General features: G+C 41.7%; 2 protein-coding genes across 2 annotated transcripts in view; both read left to right on the top strand.

Moving 5' to 3' along the window:
• Positions 1 to 3,894: 3,894 nt before the first annotated feature.
• On the top strand, positions 3,895 to 9,353 carry LOC120415264 (phenoloxidase-activating factor 2-like). The gene is made up of 5 exons (XM_039576732.2): positions 3,895 to 4,051; positions 4,496 to 4,687; positions 4,825 to 4,958; positions 8,280 to 8,448; positions 8,507 to 9,353. Exons 2-5 carry the CDS (start codon positions 4,526 to 4,528, stop codon positions 9,296 to 9,298), a joined length of 1,257 nt encoding a protein of 418 aa, XP_039432666.1. The 5' UTR covers positions 3,895 to 4,051; positions 4,496 to 4,525; the 3' UTR covers positions 9,299 to 9,353.
• A 1,911-nt stretch (positions 9,354 to 11,264) lies between these two features.
• The window catches only part of LOC120415220 (uncharacterized), a 123,481-nt gene continuing 109,643 nt past the window's right edge, over positions 11,265 to 25,102 (top strand). Inside the window, exon 1 of the mRNA XM_039576674.2 lies at positions 11,265 to 12,700. Coding sequence (XP_039432608.1) covers positions 12,689 to 12,700 — 12 coding nt within the window. The 5' untranslated portion in view covers positions 11,265 to 12,688. The remainder of the gene's footprint in view (positions 12,701 to 25,102) is intronic.

The raw sequence follows: 25,102 nt of genomic DNA, 5'->3' as shown, positions 1-25,102 counted from the left end.
CGGAAAACGTTTAAGTTCCCTTTTTCTATTTTTTAAAAGTTAATGCTCTTTTATCACCATCTATTTTTGTGTAAGGATTAAGACATACCTACAGACTTACATCAATTAGAAGAGCATGAAATGAGTATGATGGTCGATCGGGGTATTTTCTTAGTGAACTATTTTTGTCAAATCAGCCAAATTAAGAACAATCGAATGCTTTTTGTAATACAAATAGTGAGAATGGTTTTTTTATTTTTTGGAAAATTAGCTTTGTTTTACCAAATTTTATGACTGAACTCATCGGTTGAGCTGGTATAATATGTCAATTTAAAGTAGTTCATTGAGTTATATATTATTATGAAAAGGGGAAATCCGAAGGAAGATTTATATGAAAATATATTAAAGTAATGTAAAAAAGTTAATAAAAACGGAATCGACGTAACACCTTATAATGTGGCCCTCTTAAACCTTGCGGTTTCGTCAACGGATCCACAGGAGTATATCTTTCTTTTTGCGACAAGACTGCGCCTCCCGGGTCTCCTAAGTGTGGAGGTATGGCACGGGGAGAGGGCACCGAATACCTATATTAACACTAAGAAATTTTGCGTCTGGCTCGGGATTCGAACCGGTGACCTCTGGATTGTGAGTGGAGTGCGCGGTCCGATTGATCCACACAGGCAGACGATGTAAAAAAGTAAATCTTTCCTTATTCCTGATGGGAACACCCGTGAAGAGTATCGGGGCCGGCATTTAAAAAGCGGATTCAGTGACAGTCCATAAGTTGTCTTCCTAAGGTGTCTTGATAAGGTCCAGTTTGTGACGTTTTTGACCTTCCCTTTACTAAGCAATCGAATCCAGAAGGGAAAAGATCACCAGTTGTGTTGGTCCGAGCCGGGATTTGAACCCCGATCTACCGCTTACGAGGCGGAAGCGTTACCACTGGGATACGTGGCTCGGTACGTAAGTTTTAAATGTTTAATTTTCTTCAATTGAAAAAAAAAGTTTTGACTTTTTTTTTTGTTTGGTCCTTGAAGAGGCAGTCAACTTAGAAAATTATTTTAAAAAATAAATTAATTCAAGATATTTCTTTTAGGTCTGTTTCATAAGAAAAAATAAGTCCCATTTGTTGTATGGCGTTTGTCCCCGATCCATACAAAAAAGTTTTTTGTATGGACAATTGTCCACGAGGGGGGAGGGGGGGTTCGGTAACAAATTCCCAAAAAAGTGTCCACGTAATTTATGGATGGTCCCATGGACGAAATAATGATTCAAAATGGCTTTTTTAATCATGAAGAGTGCCAACAAAGTTTAAAGTTAATTTTATGACAAATACATTGAAACAAATTCAGGAAAACCTTTAAAAAATAAATGTTAGCCGTCTATTTTGAATAATTTTAAAAAATATAACGTTACTTAATCCACTTTTAGGTATTCAGTGCCTTTCTCACATTTATATTGTAATTTTATTTAAAATAGTATTATCCTTCCTTCAAATCTAGATTTTTTTGAAAAAGTTCTATAAGCTATTGTGTTTCAAATCGTCGCTGCAGCTTGTTCATATCGTCGTGCTAACTTGTCATACGTGTATTTAAGGCCAAATTGAGTTAAGAACGCCATTTTGTACTGCTTACAATGCCTCACTTTTTGACTTTCACAGATCCCCAAAATTCGAGTTCAATCCTGAGATATTCAATAAAATCCGAAAAAACTCCTTGCATTGTTGTCACTCTTTATATGAAAGAAGATTAAATCTTGTCGTACAATCGTGACACACCCTGAAAATTGATGTAAGTGCGACAACTGGCCAAAGGGATTTCAGGTCAGAACGCGTTTGACACAAGTAAGCGGTCGACTACCGTAAACATTTGTAATTATAGACTACTGCAACTAAATTCAACCAAACTTGAGGACAATGTACACGTACAGAATGGTCAACAAAACAAAACGTGTTTGTTATTGTTAACATTGTTTGCTCTCGATACTGTCTATTCAAGGTTTAACATCAAGCCGCGTTTTCCTCAGAACGTCAAAAAGCGACGTGTGGCAAGTTGGCACGAGAGCGTACAACCTTAAAAAAAACTGTAGAATATTGTTTCAAATACAATTTTAGAACTCAAATTTTTTCATTAAATTGTCTTTATCTTGAAATTGATGCCTTTTGCGTGCTGATAAAAATTCATAGAGTTTTCAGATCTACAGTCTATTGGCTCATTACGAAATAAATAAGGTTTATAATAAATAAATTATGGATTAGTCTTGTTGTTTTCCAAAACACAACCACAATCCAATTAAAGCGCAATTTTAGAATATTTGAGTTTGATTTAAATTATAGTGTCGGGCTTTAAACCGATACCGATGATGTACTTTGCATACCAAAAAAACTTTAAAACCAGTAATATCCGTAACAATCAGAACAACTTTTGTTTTTTTTTTTAATGATTGAATTAACATTTTTGAAGTTCTGAACCTACAATATTTGTCATAAATATTATGTGTTGCTTCTTGATGATAATGTTAACATTATTTTCAAAACAAATCTCCGCAACATTGAATTCTACATAGCAGATGTCGTACAACTTTTTATATTTCAGTAAAAGGAATTGGCCAAGATTTTCAAACTAAAGCCAAATAATTTGAATAGACCAAATACGAAACTAACGAGATTCATATTTGAAAAGATTATTACATTGGATTGATAGTTGCTGAGAAAAGTTGGAAAATGAGTGCAATTTGGGTGATAACCAAATTACCCTTTTCAATGTTTCCTTTTCTTTTTATGGCTGTATTTCTGCAACTTCATCATTACATGCACAAATGTATAGGGAATATTCAGAATTCTTAGAAATTTTTTTTTTCAGTTGTGAGCTACAAAGGGCACAATTGAAAATAAAAACAAAAATTGTATAACTTCGCAAAAGTCAAACTTTAGACGAATTTACTTCTAAAACGAGGCACTTTATCAAAATTTCTGTATTGTACTTTTTGCTTTAAATTATCTTAAGCCAGTTGGCGCAATATGACAAGATAGCAAGATCAGATCGTAACTACTTTCTTATGTAGAGTGACAACATTGCACGGGGTTTTCATGGATTTTGTTGAATAGCTTAGGAAGTAAAACAAATTTTGGGGATCTGTGAAGATCAAAAAGTGAAGCATTCAAAGGTGCCCTAATTTGCGTTTTTAACTAAATTGGGCCAAATATGCATATTAAAAAACTTATAATAAATTAATTTAATTTGGTAAGCGAAAAAAAAACAGAAAACAATGTTTAGGTCTGTCGCATAAATCTCCTCTATATCTCAGTATTTCTCATGCAAATCCACCAAAACCCGGTTCCGAATTCACCACAAACAAACAAACCCAAACCAGCCATCACAAATCAACCGCTTCTGAACAACTCTACGATGTTGTTCACCTCCAGCACCCAACACCATTCGATCCGGTCATATCCGAATGATAGATGGATGCGCGTCGTTTGATAGCCCATCAGATAGTTTCGATTCCATTGCGTCTTCGACTCGATGCGTCTTAAACAATTGATACGTTCGAAAGTGATCTTCAAATCCGCCAAACAGTTGTAAACTAGTCGACATTAGCGTAAATTTTGTCGTTTTGTCGTAGGTGTCAATGTCACCAGAATGGTTTTGCGAGGTGCCAGGAAATACCCTTTTTCGTTCTGTTTGGACGATGCTGAGCGAGGGATTCCCGGGTTTACTGATAAACCGGTTCGTTTAGCACTGCAGCTGATTTGTTTATTATAATCTCGAAATCTCTTCGCTCACCAATACCTGCGCTGATCTTGCCGTTGGGGATCGTCCTTAGATGACGAATGTTTACTTTAAAATTTACAGTTTGGAGGGTTAATCAACCTTCACCTTCCAGGGATCTTGAAGCATTATTTGTAGAGTGACGTAGTTTGTGGTCGCTCCCCGAAAAGGCCGGCGATCGGGCAACGATCGTTTAATTCCACCTCAGCTGTGCCGTAGCGCTTCAGTACGCGATCGGCTTCGATCAAGTGCAGTTCGGTAGTGGTCTGTCTCAAGTCCCAAGTCGGCGACGGTTGAAATTGGTGAGTGGTGTTTTCGTTTTCCCATACACAATGTGCGTCTTGTTGTGATTTGCAAAACTCTTGAAAACTCGTTTTGGATAGCTCTTTTATGTTTTATTGCCACCCTGGAGGGTTCTAACATGGAGTCTTTCTGTTGTACCAATCCGGTTATTTGTCTATACGGATTCAAAATGGGCGCTGCTGACTGAGTTCGGTCCTAAAAAGTGACTCTTATCGCAGTCTTCCGAGGTCACAACATTGAACCAATTAATCAGACTGGGTTAGAGTAAAAACACGAGTGCATCACAGGTCACCCGATTCCCTCTGTCAGCTATCAAAGTGCGTTCTTGGAGGAACTTCTAGTTTCAGAGCTTAACAAAGTATCGCACTTAGGCACTTTTTGTTCACTCAACCGTTCAAGGACTCTCTTGTATATCGCGGAATTTCCTTTCGGTTTGCTTCCAGCTCACAGCGCAGAACAACTCAGCTCACTAAATGAAGGTGGCATTGGTGGTGGCCACGATCGCCGCGGTCGCGGCGGTTACAACGGCTCAACAACCGATCGACAAGATCTACTTCCCCGAGAATGAAACCTCCATCCTGGACTTTGCCAACCGGGCCAGCATTGACGAGGTGGTCACGCCGGACCCGCTCGGGGTGAGTAACCGACAATAGCCTTAGAAAACAATCTAGAGCTAACTTAGGGCTGCGCTTCAGTGCGCTCGTAAACCAGTTTTGGCAACCTCAAGGACATCGTTTTTTCTTCTTCCCCTTTCTCCTTCTCCTCCTGACAGCCAAACGCGCCGACACTCTCTCCGATGACACTAATCACGGCCCAAGGCGACCGTTGTACGTGTGTGCCGTACTTTATGTGCAAACCGGAGGCCGAATTCGCCGAACAAAACAAGTTCAACGAGATCGACGTCAAGTAAGTTGGCGTTGTTTAGGCAGTCTGCAGAAATTAAACCGAGCCACGAAAAAAAAAGATAGTAAAGTTGCCACCGAATTTCGTAACTTTCGGCGGTGTGGTGAAGTGATTGGGCGTTTTTTCGCACGATCGTGGACTAGCCGGGTGGGCACTCTGACTGACTGGCTGGCTTACACACCATCTAGAATATCGAAGCGAAACGAAACAAGTTTGGATGGTCGCGCTTTTTGGAAGGTTGCGTTACGTAATGCATCCTCTCTGATATGGTGGAATTTCTTGGGAAACGTGGGACAATAAAAATTGTGAAGAAATTATGAGAAAAATGTGAGCAAGATTTGAAATGAGAATGTTGTGTCTTTAAAAAGCATTTTTCGCTGAAAACTATTTCTGAAGTATTGGCCAAAACCAGGATTTTAATAACGTGTTTGTGGTTAGAACAAATTATCATTTTCATTATAGATTTTCCAAATACTCATGAGTAGGTAGTTGGATAATTTGTTGAATGTTGGAGTTGGAATCGGCTAGAGTTGAAAGGTTGGATTCGGAGTCAATTGAAGCTGAAAACTGAAGCCAGATTCGGAGTCGACTTAATTAAGGGGTTACATACATGTAGAAAATCACAAAATTTCATATTACAGAAAATTCACTAAATTTACTAAAAAGATGATTTTCAATCACTCCTGAAATTTCACGATGATATTTCATGACTGAACTGAGTAAGAGACGATTTAAGTTCACAATTTTGCCACGCGCAAAGCGAACTGTCAAACTTTGTGAACGTTTTTCTCTAAACACCGAATTGATTTACGGGTGCCACGATATCTCGAGATGGGATGGAATTGGCTGAAATTTGAGGTGAAGACCCTCAAGACATATCCAGTGTGCATGATTTTTAAATCATGCTTTAAAAAAAATACAAAAATCAAAAACTGACGATTTTTAATATGAAAAACTTAAAAATATTTTCATCTTTTTTTTTAAATAAACTTTTTGAAAATCGGCCTTCGTCATGCACACGGGACCGGTTTAACCCTCTACTGCCCAAATTTTTTTTTCGAATTTCTTTATTTTTCCCGTGTTCAGGATGTCATTTTGAGCAACTTTTGTTCTACGAAAAACTTTACTTCTCTTGTTTTATGTTTTTCTTGTTTCATTTTTAGTATTTTAATTTGCATTAATCTTGTTTAGTTTATGTTTGTTTTTGGTAGTATTTGGCCTATCCTAGCACCTCCTATCATTACATTTCGCCTATCTAATTTTTTCATGTTTTACAGTCACTTTTTCAATTTTTTGCTTCTTTTTCACATTTTCTGCTATAAAATGGCACCATTATGATATAAATTGTAAAAAAAAATGCATAGAGGCATAGTATGGGACACTACAAAAATTACTACATACTTCTTTTTACTTAAAATATAGGAAATGTTAGTAAAAAGCACAGCCAAAGTTGACCCCTAAAAAATGACATTTTTAAAAACATTGGCAAAGTCAGATAAAACAAGTAAAACTTCCAACTCATAAACCTTCTAAACTTTTGAGAGTTCTTCTTTCCAATGCTTTTTAAAGATCAAAAATTGGTAAAAAAATGGATTTTTGGCGATTTTTTAAATCGGAGCCCGTTTAAAGGCGGGGTTGGGTTGTAGAGGGTTAACGAGTCTTCACCAAAATTTTGAGCCGATTTGCTAAATTCAAATAGCTATATCTGGGTAAAAATACAACCAAATGTCTTCAAATTTGTTTTGGTAACAGATGAAAATGTACATTTTATTGCCCTGAAAACAGATAAAAAAAAAAGTTTAAATGTGTGCTTATACCAACCTCGGAGATTTTTGACGAGTTGCATGTATGTGACCCCTTAATGTAGGTTCTGCATCCGAGAAATGGTTAGAATTGGACGACTATTTGCAGGGAACCGTGGTGTAGGGGTAAGCGTGGTTGCCTCTCACCTAGTCGAACTGGCTTCGATCCCAAAAGGTCCCGGTAGCCAATTTTGAGACGAGATTTGTCTGATCACGCCTTCCTTCGGACGGGGAAGAAAATGTGCCCGGTCTGACCTAGAGGTTAGGTCGTTAGCTCAAACCAGGTGTAGAAGTCGTCTCTCTGGGTCCTGTCTCGGTGGAGTCGCTGGTAGGCAGTTGGACTCACAATCCAAAGGTCGTCAGTTCGAATCCCGGGGTGGATGGAAGCTAGCGTGTAAAAAGAGGTTTGCAATTGCCTCAACAATCAAACCTTCGGACACCTAGTTTCGAGTAGGAATCTCGCAATCGAGAACACCAAGACAATAAGGTAGAGCGAATAATTTGATTTGATTTATATACCACTATAGCCTCAAAAGCTATCTTGAAATTTTGAGTGCATTTGGTTTTTTTTTGTTTAAATTTAATTTATTTATTATTCCTTTTTAAATTCTTCTTCGAGAAAGTTTTCCTATACCCTATGAAATTTTCTCAATTAAGAAGTTTTTTCTAGGTTTTGAGGGGGGGAACATTTTTGTACAACATCGCAAAGCGTTAGGAATTAAGCCCGGGAAGATACAGGTAAATTTTTAGAGCACGTTGTGATTTTTTTCCATGCTCCATAAAATATCCTGTATCTTTTTGGAATTAATTCCTAGCGCTTTGTGACGTTCTACAAAGTTGTTCTACGTATCAAAACCTATAAGAACCCTAAGAAAAGGAAAATTTCATAGGGATTTGGGAAACTTACTCTTATAAGAAGAGGTAAAAGGTGAAAATTTCCCATAGTAAATTTTTAAAAGTTCCATACAAACTTCAGGTCAATGGTGGAAGTACTAAACCTTAACCAAATACGCTTCAGGTTAGCTGCTTGGGCCATATTGCTTTGAAATTCTGGTTGAAAAAAGTGTCCACGTGGAACCATTTCAAGCTGGAATTTCAATTTTTTTTTTAGCTGGTGATGGGATAACGATTTTAGGGACGAAAATTATAAGCTAGATTTAAAAATTATAGGTTTTGGGTCATATTTGACTTATCAGGCCTGAAAGGGTTCAGTATGTAAACAGTATTTTTTTTCCATGACCCATGAAGAGCATGGGGCCATAGAGCGGATTAAGTGGCAATTTATGTGTTAACTTAATTGTTAACATGTTAAGGTTAATGTTAACATACGTCTCCCCTAAGGTGTCTGACAAGGTCTAGCTTGTGATGATACACAAGCCGGGATTTGAACCCCGATCTACGGCTCACGAGGCGGAAGCGTTAGCGTTAGGCTCGGTCAATTGATCGGAAGGTGGCGTGGTCCCCAATAGCTTATATGGTATTGGTATACTTATTAGAACCTTTCCATTGTTTACACCTTCAGCTACAACCCGGAAAGCTGTCAGGATGTTCTGGACGTGTGCTGCCGTGAAGAGGATTCCCTGGTGGTTCCGATGAATAACACTCCGGGAGCGACCCCAACCACCACGAGAATCCGAGGATGTGGACTGCGTAACATTGGCGGAATCGATTTCTCGCTGACTGGAAACTTTGTAAGAATCGTCTTTTCTAGATTTTAAACTTAGACATTGACGAAGGATTTCATTTTAGAACAACGAAGCCGGTTTTGGCGAGTTCCCGTGGACGGTTGCCCTGATCAAAACAAATGACGGTTCAAGCCACTGCGGAGGGTCGCTGATCCATCCGAACCTGGTCCTAACCGGAGCTCACTGCGTGCAAGGATTCCGTCGGGGTGAGCTGAAGATCCGTGCCGGCGAGTGGGACACCCAAACCACCAAGGAACGTCTACCGTACCAGGAACGCTTGGTGACGCGCGTCAACAGTCATCCGGACTTTAACCCCCGCACGTTGGCCTTTGACGTGGCGGTTCTGGAGCTGGAGAAGCCCATCCAGCTGGCGGACCACATCAACGTGGTGTGTTTGCCTCCGTCCAACTATGACACCCGCCGGTCAGATTGCTTCGCCAGCGGTTGGGGCAAGAACCAGTTCGGCAAAGCGGGACGATACAGCGTGATCCAGAAGAAGGTTCCCCTTCCGTTGGTGGACTCCTCGACCTGTGAACGACAACTGCAGGCCACGCGACTCACGAACCGCTTCCGGCTTCACCAGACGTTTATTTGCGCCGGAGGTGAGAAGGGAGTGGACACATGCGAGGGAGACGGTGGTGCGCCATTGGTTTGCCCGATCGGAGCGGCCAGCGATAATCGGTACGCCCAGCTAGGTATGGTGGCGTGGGGAATCGGATGCCACGACAAGGTGCCGGCGGTGTACGCCAGCGTGGCCAAGTTCAAGTCTTGGATTGACAACGTAGTCCGGACGCTCGGATTCGACACCAGCGTGTACGATCCGAACCTGTCGCAGTTTGCGGAGCTATTTGCTTAAACCTTTACTCGTAATACGATTTAAAATACAGGATTTTACTCTTAAAAGAAGAAAACAATGACTGGTTTTATTGTTTCAGAAAGATAACCACTTTAACTGACACTGCTTAAAATTGTACTTAGCAAGTAAGGCCGTTTTCAGTTGATGTCGCCCTCCCTTCAAAATCGACCGAAACTTTGAAATTATAATGTAAAACAATCGAAAAAGCATGCAAGTTTGGGCTCGTTTAAAAATATTTAGATTATTATGAAATTTCGTTTCCGTCTCCGAGTATACTGTAGTTTGGAAGCGTTCTGTTAATACGTAACGTAAAATTTGAGAGTTTTGACCCCCCCCCCCTCTCGTAACAAATCGTAATAGATTACCGATCCCCCCCTACCTCCCCTGTAACGCGTAACACAAGGTCTTTTTGTAAATTTTTATGAGTGCTTATATGAAAATTTTCCGTTACATTTTTTAGTTTTTAGTTTTTAGTTTTTAGTTTTTAGTTTTTAGTTTTTAGTTTTTAGTTTTTAGTTTTTAGTTTTTAGTTTTTAGTTTTTAGTTTTTAGTTTTTAGTTTTTAGTTTTTAGTTTTTAGTTTTTAGTTTTTAGTTTTTAGTTTTTAGTTTTTAGTTTTTAGTTTTTAGTTTTTAGTTTTTAGTTTTTAGTTTTTAGTTTTTAGTTTTTAGTTTTTAGTTTTTAGTTTTTAGTTTTTAGTTTTTAGTTTTTAGTTTTTAGTTTTTAGTTTTTAGTTTTTAGTTTTTAGTTTTTAGTTTTTAGTTTTTAGTTTTTAGTTTTTAGTTTTTAGTTTTTAGTTTTTAGTTTTTAGTTTTTAGTTTTTAGTTTTTAGTTTTTTAGTTTTTAGTTTTTAGTTTTTAGTTTTTAGTTTTTAGTTTTTAGTTTTTAGTTTTTAGTTTTTAGTTTTTAGTTTTTAGTTTTTAGTTTTTAGTTTTTAGTTTTTAGTTTTTAGTTTTTAGTTTTTAGTTTTTAGTTTTTAGTTTTTAGTTTTTAGTTTTTAGTTTTTAGTTTTTAGTTTTTAGTTTTTAGTTTTTAGTTTTTAGTTTTTAGTTTTTAGTTTTTAGTTTTTAGTTTTTAGTTTTTAGTTTTTAGTTTTTAGTTTTTAGTTTTTAGTTTTTAGTTTTTAGTTTTTAGTTTTTAGTTTTTAGTTTTTAGTTTTTAGTTTTTAGTTTTTAGTTTTTAGTTTTTAGTTTTTAGTTTTTAGTTTTTAGTTTTTAGTTTTTAGTTTTTAGTTTTTAGTTTTTAGTTTTTTTGTTTCCATCATATAAAAAAAATAATGGAACTTAGCTTGAAAAATAAAAAAAAATCAGATTTTTTTTGAAAATGTGTGTTACAAATGTAGGCAATTTTGTTGATATTTTTTATTGAAATGATCCAATTTCGCAGAAGTTAATTTTTTTAACATTAATGGACCAATAATTTTCGAAACATCATCAGTTGAAAATTACAGGCTAATTGGGTGACACTTAGAAAAAATAATTTTCATCGATTCGAATTATTTGTGAGGCTGTGTCTCAGAAACTGTTTAAATGTTTTTAGTCCCCTAAAACATTTAAAAAAAACTGCGAAAAAAATACGTATGTACGTATGAATATTGTTTTTTTTTTCTTGTACATTTTGTACGACCAGTCTCCACAATTGTATGGAAACTTCTATGGAAAATTCTTATGATGTAAAATTGCTTCTTTGAAATAGGGAGTGGACAAAGATTCACCCAAATCAAAAAATGAAAAAATGCGGAACTGTAGACTTTCGAAATTTCGCTTGGATCTCCCCTTTATAAAATGCACTTTATGCTGTTCAAATCTCCCACGCCAGCATAAAAGCTCATGCTGAAAGCTTCCCTCATAACTTTTCTCTCTCCTCTCTCACCACCAACATAATTTTCTCTCTCACACACACCCTCACAATCGGCTGCCCCGCGCTCCGCTTAGTGCTAGTGCTCGCTCGCTCGCACACTCAGTCTACGAGAGACCGCCGAACGGTGTGGATGTGCGTCGTCTTCCGTCGCCGGGTTCCGTCGTTTTTTCCTCTGTCAGTGCGTCGGGCGCGCGCGCTCGTTTCGTGGGGTGAAAATAACAATACAAGCACGCACACATTTGCAAAACACGTTTCGTGGTGTGAAGACACGTGTGTGGAATAAAAACATAAACACGCACACACACACAGACGCGTGTGCGTGTGTGGATAATTTGCTTGCATTATTTGAGCTCTCAGTCTGGCTAGTTTTTTTCTGAATTGAAGAATGAGAACAAGGGAGGAAAGAGAGTAAAAGGTGAAAGTGTGAGTGAGAGAGGTGATAAGAAGGAATAACATCACTTTTTGAATGTTTTTTGGGGTGAGAAAGGCTTGGGGGAGCTGATAGGGGGGTTGATCTATCAGAAGCTAAGCGGTGAAGGTGGTTTTCCGAGTGGAGAAGAAGAAGAAGAAGGAGGAAAGGAAATTTGAGAATAAAACGAAGAAGCAGCGACAGATTTGGGAGCTTGTCGTGGGAGAGAGGAGTGAGAGAGTCAGTCTCTTCTTCGGAAGCTGGGGCCGGTTGGCGAAGAAGGTCGTTTTGCCGAAAAAGAAATGAATGGGCCTCGCATGTATTAAAGGGGCAGGAGAACCGATTTTCGACTTGGCTTAGTTTGCTGGGCTGAGCTGGGTGGAGAGAGAGAGTGTTCAATTATTGTGAATATTGCACACACTTCAATACTCGCATATGCTGCCGCTAAGCGCGATATGGAAATGAGCTGGTGTGCGTTGCCGATTCATAGAAAAATAAGTTTTCATTGAGAGAGAGTGTGAAAAAGAGCAATCGAAGAGTGTGCGAGTTGTGTATTTTGATACAGTAATTAATTGGAGTGTGAAGAAGAAAAATAAGGCATGCATTTTGCTTATTTTTTTGCTGTCAACCAAATCCAAGCAGGCACCGTGTTAGTGTGAGTGGCAATTCACCGTGTGACAGATTGCGTGTTTTGCATTCTAAAATAAATAAAATTAATTTTACTTCAATTTAAAAAAGAAGAAAAATAATATAAAGTTGCAAAGTGAAGTGAAAACCCGAAAAAATACATCAAAAAGTAGTGAAACGAAGAAGATAAAGCAGTCAAATCGAACGAGAGAAGATAGCGGGCAGAAGAAGGAGAAGGCAAAAAAAAGAGGAAGCAACAGGAAGAGAGTGAGGGGACGCCCTTTAGCCACTCTCCCGCCTGTCACCGCCGCCACCTTCGTTTCGTGCCGTCGTCGTCACTACTTTCGCCGTCGTTGCTTTTGTTGCGGCGTTTTATTTTCGTGCATTATTTTTCGTCGACGGCGAGTGCAGTTTCATTGTTGTTGTCGTGTCGCGTCAAACCGCGACGACAAAAAGGATTAAAACCGTCGCACTCGTTAAAATAAACGCGCGATTATGGATATCAAGGTGAGTTGTTTAATGGTTTGTTTTTTGTTCCGGGGCATGTGTCAAGTTGTGGGAAAATATGTTTAGTTCTATTTTTAATAAAACTTTGATTTGATGTGATAACCAACAGGGATGACCTAAGGTTTTGTTTGAATTAGGCCGTTGCAAATGTTTTTTTCAAGTTTATGTACACTCGTCCCTCATATTCGGAACAGTTTACAGATCGGCCAATGTTCAATAAATCATATAAAATCGATAATTGAACATAATGATTTGCTTTTACCTTCATGTGAAAGCTTTTCTTGCGATCTTTCGATTGCTGTATAGACCGGCTGTACATTTTAACGATTTATATTAAGTTTTCGAAGAAAAACATTGACCATTGAAATCCACAAATTCGGAACACTTTTTTCTTACGATGTAAACAAACTTTTTTTTCTCTCCAGGTGTACATATTTTTTACAAAATAATGACTTTGCACTCTGAAACCAATAGAACTCATGGTTAGTGATGTTTTATGAATGGTCTGATAACTTTTTTGTGAAAATATCAGTTAAATTCAGGTGTTCCACAATTGTGGGAGACACAATAACATCCCACAATCATGGAACGGGCAATTTGGAGGCAGTATTTTGCTGCTCTGGATAAAATAGTCTTGAAATGCAGTTTTTGTTTGAAAAGTATTACTTTTACTGGTGAAATAGCAAGAGAATGTCCAAATAAAGGCCTTAAAAAAAGCAGGGTCGGCAGAAAAGTTGCATTTTGCATTCTATTGACAAATTACCACAAAAGTGTTCCGAATTTGTGGGTGTTCCGAATATGTGGGATGACTGTAACCCCCATTTGTAATTGCCATTTTTTCTTTTGTTTTAAGACTTAATTATGGTACAAATTTTATGTAAAGTTTTTGTCTCCTCCAGCCTGATGGCAAGATTGTCAAATTGTATGTATGGGCCACGATACTCACATTGATTGGACCGTGGACCCCGCTATTTGGTCGCTTTACCCCTCTGACGCTAAATATAGGGTAAAGGAGCCGGCAAATGTGCAATTGAAAAAAAAATTCTGTGAATTTTTTTTTTAAGTTGTTTTTGGTGAATAATTTTGAATATGTTTTGTCAAAAAATAAATAACTAGAAAAAAATAAATATTATCCAGCCTTTTGAGGACAAAGTCAGTCGTTCACATGTTTTAATGTAAACTTATTGACATATTTTAGTGTTAAATGTCAATATTCCAAGAGATAATGTCCAGCTTGTGACGATAAACTACTTTTCCTTTACTTTGAAATCGAATCCAGAAGGGAAACGATAACCAGCTATGTTGGTCCGCACCGGGTTCTTGACTCCCATTTACGAGGCGGAAGCGTTACCGCACGGCTCGGTCTTAACTAAAAAAATAATTAGACAAAAAGGTGCAGGTGGTTATGTTCTACATGACCAATATGACAAAAAACTTTGTACAAAACTCCTAAAAAATATTCTATTTTATTTTATATTTTTAAAACATTGCCTGTGTATTTAATCCTAAAGAATTTATTCCTATAAAATGTTTTCAATCTTTGGTACCTCTGTGGAAATAAATTGCCAAAACAAGTATGGTTCGGAAAATGTCCAATCAAAATGGTAATTTTCATGTCCAGTATCAAAAACCATGAATTTTGGTACCCATATTGCCCCAAGTCGAATAGTTCGATTAATGTCCCCCCGGTAGAACCTTCCCGAGGGCACTGGCCACTCCGGGTGTGGCCAATCCGGTCAAAATGGCCATTTTCATTACCAGTTTCAAAAATCATGAATTTTGATACCTATATTGCCCCAAGTCGTATGGTTCGAATAATGTCCCCCCGGTAGAACCTTCCCGAGGGCACTGGCCACTCCGGGTGTGGCCAATCCGGTCAAAATGGCCATTTTCATTACCAGTTTCAATAACCATGAATTTTGATACCCATATTGCCCCAAGTCGTATGGTTCGATTAATGTCCCCCCGGTAGAACCTTCCCGAGGGCACTGGCCACTCCGGGTGTGGCCAATCCAGTCAAAATGGCCATTTTCATTATCAGTTTCAAAAACCATGAATTTTGATACCTATATTGCCCCAAGTCGTATGGTTCGAATAATGTCCCCCCGGTAGAACCTTCCCGAGGGCACTGGCCACTCCGGGTGTGGCCAATCCAGTCAAAATGCCCATTTTCATTACCAGTTTCAATAACCATGAATTTTTATACCCATATTGGCCCAAGTCGTATGGTTCGAATAATGTCCCCCCGGTAGAACCTTCCCGAAGGCACTGGCCACTCCGGGTGTGACCAATCTAGTCAAAATGCTTATTTTTATTACCAGTTTCAATAACCATGAATTTTGATACCCATATTGCCCCAAGTCGTATGGTTCGATTAATGTCCCCCCGGTAGAACCTTCCCGAGGGCACTGGCCACTCCGGGTGTGGCCAATCCAGTCAAAATGGCCATTTTCATTATCAGTTTCAAAAACCATGAATTTTGATACCTATATTGCCCCAAGTCGTATGGTTCGAATAATGTCCCCCCGGTAGAACCTTCCCGAGGGCACTGGCCACTCCGGGTGTGGCCAATCCAGTCAAAATGCCCATTTTCATTACCAGTTTCAATAACCATGAATTTTTATACCCATATTGGCCCAAGTCGTATGGTTCGATTAATGTCCCCCCGGTAGAACCTTCCCGAGGGCACTGGCCACTCCGGGTGTGGCCAATATCCTATAAATGTGGTCCCAAGCCCATTGCCCCAAATCATTCTGGTCCGGTGACCGTCCTTCCAATCTTCATAAGAACAGAATTCCTCCCAATTTAGTGCACAAACTGTGTCTTTCAATGTGTGCGTGTGTGTGTGTGAGCAATAAAATTACCACCGTGGATCCGCTTTTGTCGAAACCTCGTAAGGCACTGAATTTTTCTGAGGCTATCTGTTAGCTTAAATAGTTCGCATGAAATGTGGCAACAGTGGTGCAACATTCTCGCGTGACAGTTCCACGTAAACAGGAGAGGAGGCAAAATTTGCACCATGTTGCCATATTTCATGCGAACTATTTAAGCTAACAGATAGCCTCAGAAAAATTCAGTGCCTTACGAGGTTTCGACAAAAGCGGATCCACGGTGGTAATTTTATTGCTCACACACACACACGCACACATTGAAAGACACAGTTTGTGCACTAAATTGGGAGGAATTCTGTTCTTATGAAGATTGTAAGGACGGTCACCGGACCAGAATGATTTGGGGCAATGGGCTTGGGACCACATTTATAGGATATTGGCCACACCCGGAGTGGCCAGTGCCCTCGGGAAGGTTCTACCGGGGGGACATTATTCGAACCATACGACTTGGGCCAATATGGGTATCAAAATTCATGGTTTTTTAAACTGGTAATGAAAATGGCCATTTTGACCGGATTGGCCACACCCGGAGTGGCCAGTGCCCTCGGGAAGGTGCTACCGGGTGGACATTAATCGAACCATACGACTTAGGGCAATATGGGTATCAAAATTCATGGTTTTTTAAACTGGTAATGAAAATGGCCATTTTGACCGGATTGGCCACACCCGGAGTGGCCACACCCGTAGTGGCCAAACCATGAATTTTGATACCCATATTGCCCTAAGTCGTATGGTTCGATTAATGTCCCCCCGGTAGAACCTTCCCGAGGGCACTGGCCACTCCGGGTGTGGCCAATCCGGTCAAAATGGCCATTTTCATTACCAGTTTAAAAAACCATGAATTTTGATACCTATATTGCCCCAAGTCGTATGGTTCGAATAATGTCCCCCCGGTAGAACCTTCCCGAGGGCACTGGCCACTCCGGGTGTGGCCAATCCAGTCAAAATGCCCATTTTCATTACCAGTTTCAATAACCATGAATTTTTATACCCATATTGGCCCAAGTCGTATGGTTCGAATAATGTCCCCCCGGTAGAACCTTCCCGAGGGCACTGGCCACTCCGGGTGTGGCCAATCCAGTCAAAATGCCCATTTTCATTACCAGTTTCAATAACCATGAATTTTTATACCCATATTGGCCCAAGTCGTATGGTTCGAATAATGTCCCCCCGGTAGAACCTTCCCGAAGGCACTGGCCACTCCGGGTGTGACCAATCTAGTCAAAATGCTTATTTTTATTACCAGTTTCAATAACCATGAATTTTGATACCCATATTGCCCCAAGTCGTATGGTTCGAATAATGTCCCCCCGGTAGAACCTTCCCGAGGGCACTGGCCACTCCGGGTGTGGCCAATCCAGTCAAAATGGCCATTTTCATTATCAGTTTCAAAAACCATGAATTTTGATACCTATATTGCCCCAAGTCGTATGGTTCGAATAATGTCCCCCCGGTAGAACCTTCCCGAGGGCACTGGCCACTCCGGGTGTGGCCAATCCAGTCAAAATGCCCATTTTCATTACCAGTTTCAATAACCATGAATTTTTATACCCATATTGGCCCAAGTCGTATGGTTCGAATAATGTCCCCCCGGTAGAACCTTCCCGAAGGCACTGGCCACTCCGGGTGTGACCAATCTAGTCAAAATGCTTATTTTTATTACCAGTTTCAATAACCATGAATTTTGATACCCATATTGCCCCAAGTCGTATGGTTCGAATAATGTCCCCCCGGTAGAACCTTCCCGAGGGCACTGGCCACTCCGGGTGTGGCCAATCCAGTCAAAATGGCCATTTTCATTATCAGTTTCAAAAACCATGAATTTTGATACCTATATTGCCCCAAGTCGTATGGTTCGAATAATGTCCCCCCGGTAGAACCTTCCCGAGGGCACTGGCCACTCCGGGTGTGGCCAATCCAGTCAAAATGCCCATTTTCATTACCAGTTTCAATAACCATGAATTTTTATACCCATATTGGCCCAAGTCGTATGGTTCGAATAATGTCCCCCCGGTAGAACCTTCCCGAAGGCACTGGCCACTCCGGGTGTGACCAATCTAGTCAAAATGCTTATTTTTATTACCAGTTTCAATAACCATGAATTTTGATACCCATATTGCCCCAAGTCGTATGGTTCGAATAATGTCCCCCCGGTAGAACCTTCCCGAGGGCACTGGCCACTCCGGGTGTGGCCAATCCAGTCAAAATGGCCATTTTCATTACCAGTTTAAAAAACCATGAATTTTGATACCTATATTGCCCCAAGTCGTATGGTTCGAATAATGTCCCCCCGGTAGAACCTTCCCGAGGGCACTGGCCACTCCGGGTGTGGCCAATCCAGTCAAAATGCCCATTTTCATTACCAGTTTCAATAACCATGAATTTTTATACCCATATTGGCCCAAGTCGTATGGTTCGAATAATGTCCCCCCGGTAGAACCTTCCCGAGGGCACTGGCCACTCCGGGTGTGGCCAATCTAGTCAAAATGCTTATTTTTATTACCAGTTTCAATAACCATGAATTTTGATACCCATATTGCCCCAAGTCGTATGGTTCGATTAATGTCCCCCCGGTAGAACCTTCCCGAGGGCACTGGCCACTCCGGGTGTGGCCAATCCAGTCAAAATGGCCATTTTCATTATCAGTTTCAAAAACCATGAATTTTGATACCTATATTGCCCCAAGTCGTATGGTTCGATTAATGTCCCCCCGGTAGAACCTTCCCGAGGGCACTGGCCACTCCGGGTGTGGCCAATCCAGTCAAAATGGCCATTTTCATTATCAGTTTAAAAAACCATGAATTTTGATACCTATATTGCCCCAAGTCGTATGATTCGATTAATGTCCCCCCGGTAGAACCTTCCCGAGGGCACTGGCCACTCCGGGTGTGGCCAATCCAGTCAAAATGCCCGTTTCCATTACCAGTTTAAAAAACCATGAATTTTGATTCCCATATTGCCCCGAGTCGTATGGTTCGAATAATGTCCCCCCGGTAGAACCTTCCCGAGGGCACTGGCCACTCCGGGTGTGGCCAATATCCTATAAATGTGGTCCCAAGCCCATTGCCCCAAATCATTCTGGTCCGGTGACCGTCCTTCCAATCTTCATAAGAACAGAATTCCTCCCAATTTAGTGCACAAACTGTGTCTTTCAATGTGTGCGTGTGTGTGTGTGAGCAATAAAATTACCACCGTGGATCCGCTTTTGTCGAAACCTCGTAAGGCACTGAATTTTTCTGAGGCTATCTGTTAGCTTAAATAGTTCGCATGAAATATGGCAACATGGTGCAAATTTTGCCTCCTCTCCTGTTTACGTGGAACTGTCACGCGAGAATGTTGCACCACTGTTGCCACATTTCATGCGAACTATTTAAGCTAACAGATAGCCTCAGAAAAATTCAGTGCCTTACGAGGTTTTGACAAAAGCGGATCCACGGTGGTAATTTTATTGCTCACACACACACACGCACACATTGAAAGACACAGTTTGTGCACTAAATTGGGAGGAATTCTGTTCTTATGAAGATTGGAAGGACGGTCACCGGACCAGAATGATTTGGGGCAATGGGCTTGGGACCACATTTATAGGATATTGGCCACACCCGGAGTGGCCAGTGCCCTCGGGAAGGTTCTACCGGGGGGACATTAATCGAACCATACGACTTGGGGCAATATAGGTATCAAAATTCATGGTTTTTGAAACTGATAATGAAAATGGCCATTTTGACTGGATTGGCCACACCCGGAGTGGCCAGTGCCCTCGGGAAGGTTCTACCGGGGGGACATTAATCGAACCATACGACTTGGGGCAATATAGGTATCAAAATTCATGGTTTTTGAAACTGATAATGAAAATGGCCATTTTGACTGGATTGGCCACACCCGGAGTGGCCAGTGCCCTCGGGAAGGTTCTACCGGGGGGACATTAATCGAACCATACGACTTGGGGCAATATGGGTATCAAAATTCATGGTTTTTTAAACTTGTAATGAAAATGGCCATTTTGACCGGATTGGCCACACCCGGAGTGGCCAGTGCCCTCGGGAAGGTTCTACCGGGGGGACATTATTCGAACCATACGACTTGGGGCAATATAGGTATCAAAATTCATGGTTTTTGAAACTGATAATGAAAATGGCCATTTTGACTGGATTGGCCACACCCGGAGTGGCCAGTGCCCTCGGGAAGGTTCTACCGGGGGGACATTAATCGAACCATACGACTTGGGGCAATATGGGTATCAAAATTCATGGTTATTGAAACTGGTAATAAAAATAAGCATTTTGACTAGATTGGTCACACCCGGAGTGGCCAGTGCCCTCGGGAAGGTTCTACCGGGGGACATTATTCGAACCATACGACTTGGGCCAATATGGGTATAAAAATTCATGGTTATTGAAACTGGTAATGAAAATGGGCATTTTGACTGGATTGGCCACACCCGGAGTGGCCAGTGCCCTCGGGAAGGTTCTACCGGGGGGACATTATTCGAACCATACGACTTGGGGCAATATAGGTATCAAAATTCATGGTTTTTTAAACTGGTAATGAAAATGGCCATTTTGACTGGATTGGCCACACCCGGAGTGGCCAGTGCCCTCGGGAAGGTTCTACCGGGGGGGACATTAATCGAACCATACGACTTAGGGCAATATGGGTATCAAAATTCATGGTTTGGCCACTACGGGTGTGGCCACTCCGGGTGTGGCCAATCCGGTCAAAATGGCCATTTTCATTACCAGTTTAAAAAACCATGAATTTTGATACCCATATTGGCCCAAGTCGTATGGTTCGAATAATGTCCCCCCGGTAGAACCTTCCCGAGGGCACTGGCCACTCCGGGTGTGGCCAATATCCTATAAATGTGGTCCCAAGCCCATTGCCCCAAATCATTCTGGTCCGGTGACCGTCCTTCCAATCTTCATAAGAACAGAATTCCTCCCAATTTAGTGCACAAACTGTGTCTTTCAATGTGTGCGTGTGTGTGTGTGTGAGCAATAAAATTACCACCGTGGATCCGCTTTTGTCGAAACCTCGTAAGGCACTGAATTTTTCTGAGGCTATCTGTTAGCTTAAATAGTTCGCATGAAATGTGGCAACAGTGGTGCAACATTCTCGCGTGACAGTTCCACGTAAACAGGAGAGGAGGCAAAATTTGCACCATGTTGCCATATTTCATGCGAACTATTTAAGCTAACAGATAGCCTCAGAAAAATTCAGTGCCTTACGAGGTTTCGACAAAAGCGGATCCACGGTGGTAATTTTATTGCTCACACACACACACGCACACATTGAAAGACACAGTTTGTGCACTAAATTGGGAGGAATTCTGTTCTTATGAAGATTGTAAGGACGGTCACCGGACCAGAATGATTTGGGGCAATGGGCTTGGGACCACATTTATAGGATATTGGCCACACCCGGAGTGGCCAGTGCCCTCGGGAAGGTTCTACCGGGGGGACATTAATCGAACCATACGACTTGGGGCAATATAGGTATCAAAATTCATGGTTTTTGAAACTGATAATGAAAATGGCCATTTTGACTGGATTGGCCACACCCGGAGTGGCCAGTGCCCTCGGGAAGGTTCTACCGGGGGGACATTAATCGAACCATACGACTTGGGGCAATATGGGTATCAAAATTCATGGTTTTTTAAACTTGTAATGAAAATGGCCATTTTGACCGGATTGGCCACACCCGGAGTGGCCAGTGCCCTCGGGAAGGTTCTACCGGGGGGACATTATTCGAACCATACGACTTGGGGCAATATAGGTATCAAAATTCATGGTTTTTGAAACTGATAATGAAAATGGCCATTTTGACTGGATTGGCCACACCCGGAGTGGCCAGTGCCCTCGGGAAGGTTCTACCGGGGGGACATTAATCGAACCATACGACTTGGGGCAATATGGGTATCAAAATTCATGGTTATTGAAACTGGTAATAAAAATAAGCATTTTGACTAGATTGGTCACACCCGGAGTGGCCAGTGCCCTCGGGAAGGTTCTACCGGGGGACATTATTCGAACCATACGACTTGGGCCAATATGGGTATAAAAATTCATGGTTATTGAAACTGGTAATGAAAATGGGCATTTTGACTGGATTGGCCACACCCGGAGTGGCCAGTGCCCTCGGGAAGGTTCTACCGGGGGGACATTATTCGAACCATACGACTTGGGGCAATATAGGTATCAAAATTCATGGTTTTTTAAACTGGTAATGAAAATGGCCATTTTGACCGGATTGGCCACACCCGGAGTGGCCAGTGCCCTCGGGAAGGTTCTACCGGGGGGGACATTAATCGAACCATACGACTTAGGGCAATATGGGTATCAAAATTCATGGTTTGGCCACTACGGGTGTGGCCACTCCGGGTGTGGCCAATCCGGTCAAAATGGCCATTTTCATTACCAGTTTAAAAAACCATGAATTTTGATACCCATATTGGCCCAAGTCGTATGGTTCGAATAATGTCCCCCCGGTAGAACCTTCCCGAGGGCACTGGCCACTCCGGGTGTGGCCAATATCCTATAAATGTGGTCCCAAGCCCATTGCCCCAAATCATTCTGGTCCGGTGACCGTCCTTCCAATCTTCATAAGAACAGAATTCCTCCCAATTTAGTGCACAAACTGTGTCTTTCAATGTGTGCGTGTGTGTGTGTGTGAGCAATAAAATTACCACCGTGGATCCGCTTTTGTCGAAACCTCGTAAGGCACTGAATTTTTCTGAGGCTATCTGTTAGCTTAAATAGTTCGCATGAAATATGGCAACATGGTGCAAATTTTGCCTCCTCTCCTGTTTACGTGGAACTGTCACGCGAGAATGTTGCACCACTGTTGCCACATTTCATGCGAACTATTTAAGCTAACAGATAGCCTCAGAAAAATTCAGTGCCTTACGAGGTTTTGACAAAAGCGGATCCACGGTGGTAATTTTATTGCTCACACACACACACGCACACATTGAAAGACACAGTTTGTGCACTAAATTGGGAGGAATTCTGTTCTTATGAAGATTGGAAGGACGGTCACCGGACCAGAATGATTTGGGGCAATGGGCTTGGGACCACATTTATAGGATATTGGCCACACCCGGAGTGGCCAGTGCCCTCGGGAAGGTTCTACCGGGGGGACATTAATCGAACCATACGACTTGGGGCAATATAGGTATCAAAATTCATGGTTTTTGAAACTGATAATGAAAATGGCCATTTTGACTGGATTGGCCACACCCGGAGTGGCCAGTGCCCTCGGGAAGGTTCTACCGGGGGGACATTAATCGAACCATACGACTTGGGGCAATATAGGTATCAAAATTCATGGTTTTTGAAACTGATAATGAAAATGGCCATTTTGACTGGATTGGCCACACCCGGAGTGGCCAGTGCCCTCGGGAAGGTTCTACCGGGGGGACATTAATCGAACCATACGACTTGGGGCAATATGGGTATCAAAATTCATGGTTTTTTAAACTTGTAATGAAAATGGCCATTTTGACCGGATTGGCCACACCCGGAGTGGCCAGTGCCCTCGGGAAGGTTCTACCGGGGGGACATTATTCGAACCATACGACTTGGGGCAATATAGGTATCAAAATTCATGGTTTTTGAAACTGATAATGAAAATGGCCATTTTGACTGGATTGGCCACACCCGGAGTGGCCAGTGCCCTCGGGAAGGTTCTACCGGGGGGACATTAATCGAACCATACGACTTGGGGCAATATGGGTATCAAAATTCATGGTTATTGAAACTGGTAATAAAAATAAGCATTTTGACTAGATTGGTCACACCCGGAGTGGCCAGTGCCCTCGGGAAGGTTCTACCGGGGGACATTATTCGAACCATACGACTTGGGCCAATATGGGTATAAAAATTCATGGTTATTGAAACTGGTAATGAAAATGGGCATTTTGACTGGATTGGCCACACCCGGAGTGGCCAGTGCCCTCGGGAAGGTTCTACCGGGGGGACATTATTCGAACCATACGACTTGGGGCAATATGGGTATCAAAATTCATGGTTTTTTAAACTGGTAATGAAAATGGCCATTTTGACCGGATTGGCCACACCCGGAGTGGCCAGTGCCCTCGGGAAGGTTCTACCGGGGGGACATTAATCGAACCATACGACTTAGGGCAATATGGGTATCAAAATTCATGGTTTGGCCACTACGGGTGTGGCCACTCCGGGTGTGGCCAATCCGGTCAAAATGGCCATTTTCATTACCAGTTTAAAAAACCATGAATTTTGATACCCATATTGGCCCAAGTCGTATGGTTCGAATAATGTCCCCCCGGTAGAACCTTCCCGAGGGCACTGGCCACTCCGGGTGTGGCCAATATCCTATAAATGTGGTCCCAAGCCCATTGCCCCAAATCATTCTGGTCCGGTGACCGTCCTTACAATCTTCATAAGAACAGAATTCCTCCCAATTTAGTGCACAAACTGTGTCTTTCAATGTGTGCGTGTGTGTGTGTGAGCAATAAAATTACCACCGTGGATCCGCTTTTGTCGAAACCTCGTAAGGCACTGAATTTTTCTGAGGCTATCTGTTAGCTTAAATAGTTCGCATGAAATATGGCAACATGGTGCAAATTTTGCCTCCTCTCCTGTTTACGTGGAACTGTCACGCGAGAATGTTGCACCACTGTTGCCACATTTCATGCGAACTATTTAAGCTAACAGATAGCCTCAGAAAAATTCAGTGCCTTACGAGGTTTCGACAAAAGCGGATCCACGGTGGTAATTTTATTGCTCACACACACACACGCACACATTGAAAGACACAGTTTGTGCACTAAATTGGGAGGAATTCTGTTCTTATGAAGATTGTAAGGACGGTCACCGGACCAGAATGATTTGGGGCAATGGGCTTGGGACCACATTTATAGGATATTGGCCACACCCGGAGTGGCCAGTGCCCTCGGGAAGGTTCTACCGGGGGGACATTAATCGAACCATACGACTTGGGGCAATATGGGTATCAAAATTCATGGTTATTGAAACTGGTAATAAAAATGTGCATTTTGACTGGATTGGCCACACCCGGAGTGGCCAGTGCCCTCGGGAAGGTTCTACCGGGGGGACATTATTCGAACCATACGACTTGGGCCAATATGGGTATCAAAATTCATGGTTATTGAAACTGGTAATGAAAATGGGCATTTTGACTGGATTGGCCACACCCGGAGTGGCCAGTGCCCTCGGGAAGGTTCTACCGGGGGGACATTAATCGAACCATACGACTTGGGGCAATATGGGAATCCACATTCATGGTTTTTGAAACTGGTAATGAAAATGACAATTTTGACCGGATTGGCCACACCCGGATTGGCCACACCCGTAGTGGCCAAACCATGAATTTTGATACCCATATTGCCCTAAGTCGTATGGTTCGATTAATGTCCCCCCGGTAGAACCTTCCCGAGGGCACTGGCCACTCCGGGTGTGGCCAATCCGGTCAAAATGGCCATTTTCATTACCAGTTTAAAAAACCATGAATT

The sequence above is a fragment of the Culex pipiens genome, chromosome 2, assembly GCF_016801865.2.
Source record: "Culex pipiens pallens isolate TS chromosome 2, TS_CPP_V2, whole genome shotgun sequence".
NCBI classification, from domain to species: domain Eukaryota; kingdom Metazoa; phylum Arthropoda; class Insecta; order Diptera; family Culicidae; genus Culex; species Culex pipiens.
The sequence above is the reverse complement of the archived record's forward strand: the minus strand, read 5'-3'. Positions and strand labels throughout refer to the sequence as shown.

Excerpts from the sequence above, each read along its gene's own strand:
- LOC120415264 (XM_039576732.2), top strand. The coding sequence starts at position 4,526 with ATGAAGGTGGCATTGGTGGTGGCCACGATCGCCGCGGTCGCGGCGGTT. Across the intron at positions 4,688-4,824 it reads TCACGCCGGACCCGCTCGGG|CCAAACGCGCCGACACTCTC; the intron begins GTGAGTAACCGA and ends TCCTCCTGACAG. Across the intron at positions 4,959-8,279 it reads TTCAACGAGATCGACGTCAA|CTACAACCCGGAAAGCTGTC; the intron begins GTAAGTTGGCGT and ends TTACACCTTCAG.